Source organism: Triturus cristatus, chromosome 1_2 (assembly GCF_964204655.1).
Source record: "Triturus cristatus chromosome 1_2, aTriCri1.1, whole genome shotgun sequence".
Classification (NCBI taxonomy): domain Eukaryota; kingdom Metazoa; phylum Chordata; class Amphibia; order Caudata; family Salamandridae; genus Triturus; species Triturus cristatus.
Genome location: NC_140580.1, coordinates 963,409,114 through 963,421,648, shown reverse-complemented (window position 1 = coordinate 963,421,648; position 12,535 = coordinate 963,409,114). Strand labels below are relative to the sequence as shown.

The 12,535-nt window shown below is 50.3% G+C and overlaps 1 protein-coding gene across 4 annotated transcripts in view; it reads right to left on the bottom strand.

The window, feature by feature from the left end:
• LOC146868458 (uncharacterized) overlaps window positions 1–12,535 on the bottom strand; it is a 443,450-nt gene that overhangs the window by 95,885 nt on the left and 335,030 nt on the right. For all 4 annotated transcript variants that reach the window (XM_085610211.1, XM_085610220.1, XM_085610226.1 and 1 more), the window contains one exon: window positions 7,723–7,800. In XM_085610211.1, the coding sequence (XP_085466337.1) occupies window positions 7,723–7,800 (78 nt within the window). The remainder of the gene's footprint in view (window positions 1–7,722; window positions 7,801–12,535) is intronic.

The window sequence follows — 12,535 nt, the reverse complement described above, 5'->3', positions numbered from 1 at the left end:
TTCTATTGATAGTCTCTTTGCTCATCCCTATTTCCCCACGCTTTATCAGAATTTGTGCTTGCTTCTTTATACTTGCTGTGCTTCTGAACTTAGAGGGTCGGTGGTATGCAGTGAGTGCAAAGAATGACGTATGTTCATGCCTGGAATTGTAATTCACACCACAATTCTGCTGCTGCCTGAGCTCAGTTAAGACATCTTACAGCCTCTTCCACGAAAAAACACACGCACAATTGTGCTGTCGGTTTTAACAAAATACATTTTGGAAGAAAGAGGCTCATTCAAGTGCAGGTGACGCAACAAGGCTCTGTCACAGCTCATTGTACAAACGGTGACACACAAGGTGCTGTTCCCAGTAGTGGATTCAATATCTCCCCGGAGATGTTGTTCATAGCAGTAGACCTGAGCATCCCTAGCGGACTGGTACCCAGCCATCTTCAGCCTCGCTCTGTAAGGGATGTGTGGAATGTAAACCCCTGTCACTGGGGATCTCCCACCCCTTAGGCGTTCCAGTTCAACCCAAGGCCTCTGCAGATGACCAGGAGGCCCTTCTTACTCACATTCTAAGCGCCGCATCACATTTCTCAGAGGGGGGCACATTTGAATTACAAGAGCAGTGAGCAGTGTTACAGTTAGCGCTCTAGCCGTCGGCTAGAGCGCTGGACGCATTGCGTAGGTTGCGCTCACGTCCCCGACGTGAGCGCGTGATATATAAGAATAAACGGGCGGGCGAACGGGCAGTTCGCGCCCAACTAAGATACCGAGTGGATTGTAATTCATTGCGCAGCGCGCGCGAGGCCAGCACCTGATCCCTGGTAGCGTGGGTGCGTGTCAGGGGCCCCCACCCTTCACCAGCAAAGGTCAGGGAATAGATCATCACATTGGCGACGAGGGTTAACTACTGAACCCCAGGAACTCGATCTCTGGCTGCCTCTCCCAGAAGGCCTCGCCTAGCGGCGCAGCACACCGCCAGCTGCCTATCCAAGAAGGCCTCGCCTAGCGGCGCAGCACACCGCACCTGCCCACGTGCTGCTGCCAACTACTCACGTGAGTGCACAGACGGGACAACCACTGAACACTCGGTGATCTCGACGCCATCATGAGCGATACGGAGACGCCCGGCCCAGCAGGGGCGCTGCCCCATCACCCCGCTTCGGGGGTGCTGCCTCCTTTTAGCGCAGCTGCAGACCCCACGACCGCCGCCCCGTGGTGGCAGACATGGCTGGGCAGGCTGGAAAACTATTTCATTGGGTCCAGAGAGACTGACGGAGCGGTGAAACGCTCCCTCCTCTTACACTATGCAGGGGAGGAAATCTACCTATTGTTCAAACACCTACCCGATACAGGACCCCCGAATGACTACGCAGCAGCGGTGGCGGCTCTGAATGCTCATTTTGACCCCCAAGTCAACCCTGATTACGAGCACTTCAAACTTCGCCAAGCGAAACAGCGTGAAGGGGAGTCGGTGGACGCGTTCCACGCGAGGCTGAGAGCCCTTGCAGACACGCACCTGGTAGGTGACCGGGCCAAGGAAGAGATCAGAGCGCAACTGATACTGGGAATCAGGAGCAAAACACTGCGAGGCCTGATACTTCGAAAACCCAACATCTCGATGAACGATATTCTCGTACTGGCCAGGATGCACGAATTGTCTGCGGCGCGCGCAGAAGAGATGGACCTGGCCCTGGTGAAAGGAGCTGACAGAAGCGTAGAGGTGAAGGTGGAGAAGATGGACGCGGTCCGGAGGAAAGAACGGCCACTGAGGCCCCGCGAACGGCGGGCCCCGGACCAGGCCAAGCGGTGCGAATACTGCGGATACGATGAACATCCCCTCAAGACATGCCCGGCTCGAGGGAAAACGTGCACTAACTGTGGCATCGACAACCACTTTGCATCAGTCTGTCGCAGGAAGACACAGAAAAGCAACCATAAGCGAGACAGGCCGGTGAGGAAGCTGGTACGACTACTGTCACACACGTCCCTGTCGTCGCAGCCGAGGCCCACAGGGAACCAAACCAGGGAGTGTCCCGACTCAAGCACTGAGTCCGACGATGAAGGCGAAACATACCTTGTGTCGTTCACCAGAGCCCTTAAAAGCACCCGGCGACCACAGCCACGATGTGACATACTAGTAGCTGGATCTGAGGTGAACGCCGTGATAGACACCGGCGCGTCGGTGACGGTGATGGGAGTGCAACAGTACAACCGCCTCACACCAAGGCCGGAGCTCCGACCGTCGAAGGCCAAGATCTTCGCGTATGGAAGTGACACGCCGCTTCCGCTGAAAGGAAAGATGACGGTGGCAGTGCAGTCAGAAAAGGCAGAAATCGTCATCGACATCCACGTAATAAACCAGGAAGTAGATACACTACTCAGCGGCCACACGGCAGAAGATTTAGGGCTGATCACATTTCTCAGAGTAGTCCAAGAAAGACAAGTTGAAGACCTGCTGGGGACGTTTCAAGGCCTATTCTCAGGACTAGGGAGGATCAAAAGGCCGCCAGTAAGGCTCCACATAGACCCCGCTGTACAACCAACAGCTCTTAGGCACGGGCGGATTCCGTTCCACTTACGCCCGCTAGTAGAAGAGGAACTCCGGAAGTTGGAGGAACAAGGTGTAATAGAGAAGGTCACAGGACCCACACCATGGGTATCACAGATGGTGATAGCCGAGAAGCCACGACAACCTGGAAAGATCCGGCTATGCATCGACATGCGGCTCCCAAACAAGGCCATCAAAAGAGAAAGGCATATCACGCCGACTATGGATGACATTGTATCTGATCTGAACGGCGCCCGGTGGTTCTCAAAACTGGACTTAAATGCAGGGTACCACCAACTCACCCTAGCAAAGGAGAGCCGTTACATTACGACCTTCAGCACACACTTAGGGCTAAGGCGATACAGACGCTTGAATTTTGGGATATCATCGGCTGCCGAGATCTTCCAGAACACGATTAGAGATATCCTGGTCGGACTCCATGGCGTTCTGAACGTAAGCGATGATATCCTCATCTACTCCAAAACAGTGGAGGAGCACTACGGACATGTCTGAGCCACCCTAGCGCGGCTACAAGAGCACGGAGTCACCCTACACCGCGAGAAGTGCCAACTGTTTCAGCAGAGAATCGAATTCTTTGGGTACATCTTCACCAAGGAAGGCATCCAAGTAGACCCCCGCAAGTCGCACGCCATCAAAATGGCTGCGGCCCCCGCGTCAGTGGCGGAAGTACGCAGTTTCTTAGGAATGGCCATGTACTGCGGGAGGTTCGTACCGAATTTGGCCACCCTGGCCGAGCCCCTCAGGCACCTCACCAAGACCGACGTCATGTGGCAGTGGACTGACACCGAAGCGAGGGCGTTTGAAGCAATCAAGGAGGCACTACTTGAGCAAACGACACTGGTCTATTTTGATCCTACCAAGAGGACCGAAATCCTGGTGGATGCCAGCCCCGTAGGGCTAGGAGCAGTCTTGACACAAGAGCAAGAACCTGGGCAATGGGCAACTCTGGCATATGCTAGCAAGGCCCTCACAGACACAGAAAAGCGATATTCGCAAATTGAGCGGGAAGCACTGGCGATCCGATGGGGCTGTCGTCACTTTCACTTGTATGTATGTGGACATCCGTTCACAGTGGTGACCGACCATCAGCCGCTGGTGCCGCTATTCAGAGGGACAGCGCCACACCCACCCCCACGCATAGAGCGATGGGCAATCGGCCTGCAACAATACCACCTGAGCGTAATATACCAACCAGGGTAAAAAAAAACAGCGGATTTCCTGTCCCGCCACCCAGGACATTGCAGTGAGGCCGAGCACAAAGACACTGAGGAGGAGGCCGAAGAGCACCTGGACATGGTGGCGGCACTGACGTGTCCCCAGGCCATCACGCTTGAGGAGCTCCGGCAAACAGCCGACCAAGACCCCGTAATGGCCAAGGTCAAGAGCACCGTCCTCGAGGGAACGTGGCAGCATTTTCTTCAAACAGCGAACTCGTGAGCCAGTGAAGAACGAGAGGACCTTCAACACATGTGGAGGGTACGCCACGAACTGAGCGTTACCAGAGGAGGACTCCTTTTAAGGGGCTCCCGAATCGTCGTCCCAGTGGCCCTCAGGACAAGGGCGACACAGCTAGCCCACAAGGGACACCAGGGGACAGAGAGGATGAAAGCCCGGATGAGAGAGAAGGTGTGGTTCCCGGGCATGGATGACCATGTCAATGACACCGTCCGCAGCTGCCAATCATGCCAAATAACAGGGGAGGCCCAAACACCGGCGCCCATCATACCCGTAGAGCATGGGCGAAGCCCATGGGAAAAGATCAGCGTGGATTTTGGAAGCCTGCCCGACGGGCGAGTCCCCCTAGTCATCATCGACAGCTACTCGAAATACCCGATAGCAGAAGCTTTACCATCCACCGCCTTCGTGCATGTGGGGCCCACCCTGGAAAAGGTATTCAGGATGTTCGGATACCCGAGGAGCTGCGGAGTGACAATGGACCCCCATTTCAAGGACATGAGTTCGAAGAGCTCTTAAAGTCACACGGCATCAGACACAGGCGCATCACCCAGCAATGGCCCCAAGCCAATGGGAGGTGGAGCGATTTATGCGCACCATCAACAAGATACTACGAATCGCCGTGTCCGAGCAGCGAGACCCAGAACAAGAACTACAGCGGTTCCTGGGAGAGTACCGCAGCACTCCCCATTGTTCCACCTGGCAAGCGCCCTGGGCCCTAATGTTCCACGGAGCTCGCAGGGACGGGCTACCGGTAGCCCCAGGCTGGGTAGCGCCGCCATTCAGCGAGGAAGAGGCGTTCCGGAGGCGCCAAAAGTGCAACACCCGAGTCAGTGAGGCACGGAGGGCTGTGCCCAGAGAGGTTGGGGCTGGAGACACTGTAATCCTCAAAGAACGCAGGCCAGGAGGAAAATTTAAGACACGATATGAAAAAGGGTACTGGAGAGTGGTCGACCGTCGAGGGACCATGGTGACAGCGCGCCGAGGGAGAGACCTGGTTACCCGGAACATTTCATGGTTCAAGGTAGTAAGGAGACCCGCAGAAGACCAAGGGGCGACCGACCTCGACGAAGGCCACGAGTCCGGGGACCTCCCGGCGAGTGTACCCAGCTCCGACCCACGGAACAACACAGAGTCTGAGCCAGGTGGCGCCGGCTGCACCAGTGGTGAACCCAGGCCAGAGGTGGCCCCTGAGACCCAGGCCCCGGCCTCACGAAGAGCCGCCAGGTATGAGCTGAGGGAGAACCCCAGGCCCAGCAGTCGGCTGAGAGACTTTGCGTGCCAAGTAAGTGATGCAGCGAACTAAGAGTCGAACTGTCGTCAGGGACTGAGTTGAGAAGGGATGTTACAGTTAGCGCTCTAGCCGTCGGCTAGGGCGATGGACGCATTGCGTAGGTTGCGCTCACGTCCTCGACGTGAGCGCGTGATATATAAGAATAAACGGGCGGGCGAACGGGCAGTTCGCGCCCAAATAAGATACCGAGTGGATTGTAATTCATTGCGCAGCGCGAGCGAGGCCAGCACCTGATCCCTGGTAGCGTGGGTGTGTGTCAGGGGCCCCCACCCTTCACCAGCAAAGGTCAGGGAATAGATCATCACAAGCAGCTGCTGGCTTGCCAACTTGCTGGTCTATAGACAGCAGCCCCACTAATCTCACGTCTCCCTATACTAATTCACCACGTATCCTTTTTTGGTTCTGGAGTAGCGTGCTATTCGACGAAAAAGCGTTTCAACGCCTCGGCGGGGGTAGTAAGCGCTCTATAAATGCCATTACAATTAATTCCGTAGCAGACATCTTCAATTATTTTTCATTGTGGGATATTACTACTAAAATGACCCTCCATGCCAAGGTGCTTTTATGGTCATTATATGATATGAACCGAATAAAGCTTCATGAACTGAACTGAACTGACCCTCCATGCCAGACACCACACAGACCTATGTGTCTCCGGATTTAAATGATATGCTTACCTCATTGTCATGTCCTGAGAAAGAGCGATCTCACCTTTACAGAATACACTCAAGATTAGCCTACGATTTATTTCCCCTAGTTGTTTTCTCCTGTGGATTTAAGGGATATTCATTTACAACCCTTCCTACCTACTTTGTCATCACTTGTTGTGCTCTGTACCACTTCAGAGTGAAGTGATGTCTACACAGGACATTTCTTGGAACTCCTTCTACACGAGTTAGCACCCTCTTTCGTGAACCCACTGCTGTAAATAACACTAAATGTATTTGTAAAACGCACAATGGCATTACTATTAGCACCACAAGGGATGCTCTTTATATTGAGCTCGCAAAGATGACGTCGAGATTGCTTGCATCCCGCAGATCACACACTGGTCCCAGAAGCAGACACATGGTGACACACTGGGCTATGTTTCCCTGAACCTATTCTGCGAATACCTTTAATGTTTCTTGGGTCAAACGCAGAACAATCATAGACCTGGCTGACGCTGCTCTGAGGCAGACCGTTCCTTACAGGCCTTCAGACGGTCTCAATGGAATGGGTTCCATTTTTACAGCACTTACACCCTCATCGTACTGATCGATGGCACTTCAGGCCTGCTCGTCTGTTCTTTGAAGAGGGGCTGTAATTGCTGTCTTTGCAAACACTGGGAAATTGCTGCATTGAGGACAAATTGAACTGTAAGGTGGGGAGGCAATTTCTGGATCTGGAAAAGACAGTCCTATATTCTGCTACATGATAAAGTTAAAACATCAGGCTATTGGTTGGAAGATTTTTACTGTTGAATATCGAAACTTCACAATACATTTGAGTGTGAGTACTTAATTTGCGCCGGTGGTTGCAGGTGCTGGGCACCAGTAATCATTTTTCGAGACTGGTACTTATCATTATATTTTGACCAATAAAAAAGGAAGAAGAAAGTGGAAATAGGAACAGAATTACAGGGATGAATAAAGCATATGCAACAGTGACAAGAGAAAAGAAGTGCAGGGTAGTGGAAGAAAGTCAAGGGGCACAATCGAAAGTGGGAAGCCCTGGTATTTGGCAAACCCTGCATTCTGTAAGGCCTGTGGAGGGCTACTAAATTAACCTTTTTTTTGTCATTTAAGCACTGTTGAGGATTAGTAGCAAGTAACATCCCCAGTTTAGCACCGTCAACAGCTGGCCTAAAACCTAAGTACAGGACAAGTTTATGCAAAATTGTACTCTTGCCAAAAAACACAGTGATCAGATCTTAACCATCATCTGACCTGCCTTAAAAGACCGTACTTTCTAGGGTTTAAGGGCTGAGCAGGTGTGTGGGGAATCCACACTCATCTCCAGTAACATCCTTTCTCCCCAATGTTCATGAATTCAGTGAGACACAATGTCAAGCACGCGATGAGAAGCAACAGGCGTGTATTTTGGTAGTTTTGACCCACTTAAATGACTTTCCATGGACTTCAGTGATAAAAGTGGAGCTACAAGCTGTAGTGCTGTTAGTGCACCGTTGAAATTCCAACCACATATGCAAGAGTGACAGGCAACACAGTACCAGTATCACCAAAACACATGCATTCTGCACTTTACAAACACACGCCTACTAGAGACCGGGCAGTACCCGTGTCACTGAAGCCGTGTCACTGAAGCCGGTGGACCATTCACTTGCCAGGTACAGAACATAAATTCAAGGTAAAATACAGCTGTCACTCAAAACAACTTTAATTTCTTGCATGGTCAGATGAAGAGACTATACCTGTATCTCCCCGAAATCCAGGCTTTTTGAAGTTATAGTTCTTGTTCTCGCTGTACCACGAATCCACCGCTTCTTGTCCTAGGAAACAAAAAGACAAACATACAAGGTTATGTCATGTAAGCTGCCCTCCTAGAGCCCCAACACCATTTGGGTTCATGTATATGTCACACTGTCCTGTTGAACCGGTTTATGGCTGGGACCCCACAATATTGCCAGAAATACACTCTGGTGACTGGTAGAGAGGGGCATGAAGTGCCCTCTGGAAGCAAGTTATGGATCTTCTTGAACAGCAGGGGAATTAGACATTCTAAATGACACCCAGGCAAGTTCTGCTACCGTCTGGTGTGAGAGATGGCACTGCCCATGGTTTCTCTGCAAGGGAGCCCAGACATGCTTGTATGATGCCTCTGAGTACTAAGGGGATGGGGGAAAGAATGAATGAATGACTGAGCAAAGGATTACTATGGTCGGTTGTTTGTTAGGAAGGTTCCAATGTTCTGAAGTAGTCAGTGATTTTTGGCTATTTATTCTGGAGCAATCTGACACAGTATAAAGCTCACCTGAGAGATGTAAGGCTGAAAAAAGGCCAGGACCAGAAACCCAAACAACTCCAGCAACATAATAGGTTCTACGGCATAGATCTTCCATTCAGGTAGGAGACCCCTAAACAGCACATGTCCTCAGATGAATTGTTTTATAATTAATAAATAGAGCATTAACATACACTATCAACTACATCCTTCAGGAAATTGAATTGTAGATTTTGCAATCGCGCTGGCTGCAGTCTCGGCGAGCTTCAGAGTCACTGCAAGAGTCCTGGCCGAACACATGATCAGTTGGAGGTCCAGACAGTGGAGACATTAACCAGGTGCTATTTGGGACTGGTCGAGAGCACATCTTGCAACGCGTCTCCTCATAGTAACGATCCAGAGTGGAGGTATCTAGTGGGGTCTGCCATTCCGTCACAATGTTTGTGTCTATTACCAAGACACCGCTAAGATATACCAACCTATTGTTCGATTACAAGGATGATCTTCCACCCAACATTCAAAACCTAAAAAGGGGGTTTTGTGGCAGAAACACAGGAGGCTCTTGATGGCTATTTCTCAATATCAAGGCAATGAAAGTTGGACCCTATCTTCCAACGTCTGCCCTATACTGCGTGTCAACGTAAATAAATACGCTTACTCCAAAAGATACTCCACTGTGCTGTTTCATAAAGCAATTGAAATGGGATAGCTTAAAACAAACCACACACATGTAAAGGTTTCTAACTAGCGCTGCTGTCCCGTGCTCGGTGAACCGCCCTAGTGCAGGCGGATCACTGTTTGCAGAAAGCCATCTTCTGCTGTTCAAGAATCCGCCCCGGACTGTATTTGGCCTCGTCATGTGCTACCCATAATGCGCCAAAGTCACTCCACTACTGCTTACAATACCAAACACAACCAACTCCATTATCTGCAAACCACTGACTCTAGTGAAGGACAATGCCAAAGCCATATAGGGCTTCATATAATGCACATCAGGACTATACCAATGGAGGGAATGTGCTATACAAATGCAATTAAGATTGCATAAAATACCATACCTGAAGAAAGACACGCGCCAACAGAAAATTATAAAAACTCTATTCTGTAAACTGTCTTACCCCACTATTAAAGTACTGCCCCCTTGTTGGCTGTGCAAGGTTACTTAATGGTATGGAGAAGCTGTGGCACCACTGAACCAAGGGGCTATGAAGCAATCGGAGGGCACTGACCAAAAACTACAAGCAGGAGAATGTTAAAAGCGTTCTATGTGATCACATGAGTACATTAGATTTGAAATGCAATATCACTCTATTGCTACTTTCAGAGTGCTTCCGTGATACAGAGATTTGGAAGCTGTAGGAACGTAGGATCTGCTTTCATGGTCAACCCCGCCTTTTTACCTGTAATCGGTGTGTTTTTGACCAAGTTTGCTGGGGTCATGCTAATCAGGACCCCAACATCTGTGGTTTCTCCCCATAATTGACATGGTGTGTACTTTGGTATCCTCACAAGTGGCTACTGGTGTACCCTTACAAGGCCATAGTATATGGTACTAAGGTATCCAGAGCATAGGTACACCAGGGGTCTCCTATGGGCGGCAGCATATATTATGTCATCCATGGGAGTCCACTTAAAGTGTGACTACAGGCCTACTATTGCAGCCTGTGCTAGTGGGTGAATCCCTTGGACCTTGCTGGTGCCAACGTTTGCTCCTTTCATTCTCCAAGCCAGTTGCAGTTACCAAGGCTTGTTGATGCTCCTGCCAGACACCGACCACCTAGACAGCGACATCTGATGTGCTCATGTATAGCTTCTGGTCATCCTCAGCATTGCCGGTTCCTCACAGCTGCAGCGACAAGGTTAGTGTTGTCTCTTCTGAACCTCTCGACATCGATGGGCATTGTGTCTCCATGCCTCCTGGTCACCTCCGAGTGACATAGACTTTGTCCCCTCTGCTTGCAGGTTCTTCACTTCCAGAATCCACCCTTGGATTCCACTTGACTCCTTAGCAGTCTTCTACGGAGGCATCTTTTTCAAAGTCTTACATTGTTGTCTATGTGAGGTTCTGACATCACTTCACCTCTATGCACCCGGCTTTCTTGGTGCAGGTAGCCCATTTCCTGAGGCATTCAAGGGTGGGGTGGATGTCCAACCTTCTGTCTCCCAAGGGGTTTCTTCGGGCCCTCCAGGAAGGGTCCTTCTTTAAGACTGCGACTGCGACTTCTCCAATTACTTCCATTGGGCACGCTGCTGTGTTCCAACTCTGCACACAGCCACCGTGGGGTTGCTGGGTACCTACCTTGGGTGGTTCCTTGCATCCCAGCTCCTCTGGGTCTTCTGGTCCAAGTCCAATTCTACTTTGCAGTTCGCATTCGACTTCCTTCATTTTTAGTTCGGTCTCCCCATCTGGAGACCAGTGTATATTTGTGCTATTCACCTCATTATTGTAAAGTATTCTTGTCTAGTGTGTTGATATCTTCAGATAGGAGATATACCAATGTGTTAGTGATGGTGTTGTGCAAAAAATGGACTTAATTTTATTTAAACACTGTGTGGTTCTTTTTCATTTAACTTACACTGTTTACACTGTTTACTAGATAAGCCTGCTCTCCACAGCAACCACTTTGAGAGTTTTCTATGCTTATCAAAGACCACTAAAACCACCCCAAGGGTTGGTTGTCTGGATTAGTGCAAGGGGCATCAGTTAAGTAAGTGTGCACCATATGCTAAGCTAGCCTCCTACAGATGTAAATGCCAAGGCAGCATCAAGAAAGTTGTTTGACCCAGGTTCATACTGCTTCAGTTAGGACATGAGGGAGGTACGGTGGCATATTGGCAGTAGTGAGAATATTTTATGGACAAAAGGTTAAGGAAAGAGACATTGGAGACACCACTGTTAAGTAAATAGCCCATAGTAATGGCAATGATAGATCTGGAAAGGGGCCGTACACAGTAGATGATAAGACAAACGCCACAGAAACTCTTGCTCAATGATTTAGACCCTGGTATGTGGCAGTACCCAGAGGAAGAGGAATGGCACAGGGCATCGGAGAGTAAGTAATGAGCGAAGTCCTAGTGTGCCACTTTGCATAGCTGAAGAGCGATGGCCCTGCACATCTAGGTGAAGCAAGCTGGCTCCCAGATTTGATGGTTCCTTGCCGAGAAGCGATATCCCCTCTAGTAGATGCAATCCGGCTTTAGCGTGTGAAGCTCCCTGGTGATAAGGGAGCACAATGAACATGAACACCAGGAGCTCCAGAACATGCCTAGTGAGTCACCGAGTCCAGCTGATGAGTGACGGCACAGGCCACCCTGACCCCTGTTATGCACTTAGTTGGTCCTCAGCACCTGACAGTGGTTCTACCTACCACACGACAATATAAACCCCCACCACCCGATGCCACACTGCCATCAGTCAAGGCTCTAGCCGGCAGTAGAATCTCAGTAGGATTCAATGATATGGACTGCCTAGGCACAGGCAACCATCACCCTCAAACACGGATGAAACCTTTGACAAGAGAAATGACTTGCGTAGAAAGTGGAATCTTCCAGACTCGTAAGGAAGGGGGATATCCGCCATTTGCCCACACTCCACTTTAAAGCAATAGAAGAGTGCATTGTGCATTACTGTCCTCTGCCCAAAGCGCACACATGCAGGTGTTCTGAATCATCGCAGGACGATGATCTCATTAAGTGTACACTCTGGAGTGATCCTGCAAAGGCAACACCATCACCACTCACTCCAGGATTCTGATCTCGAATATGTGGATACACTCGCTCCAGTACAAATAAATACTAGGTCCCCCCCCCACACAATTCTTGTCTGGGCTGCACCACCCAAGGACCCCTCCTTAACCAGCAGCATAGCCCGATTTCTTCAAACCCACACGACACAGTCAATTGTACACTCCGGTTCCTTCTTTCCACCACTTCCAGGTATAGTGCACATTTACTGTAACATACAGAGTCCTCTAACTGCCTTTTTCTACGCATACACCAGTTCGGGGCAGGATTTTCCAACCGGTCCTCCCACCGACATCAAAACAAGGCTAAACTTTGTCAATGATCCAGTGCCAGGGTCTTGATTTACATCCTAGATGAGGAAGCAGCATAAAAATACATGAATGAATACACATCCGGGCAGCCCTCCCCGTACTCCACTAGCCAAGGGCCCCACCAACCACACTACACCTCCAACATCTTTTTATTGTCGTCGAGCCTCCATGGCTCTCACGTAAAGCAAAGTGGCGATAAAAGTGGGTAAAGTGTGCGAAAAAGAATTA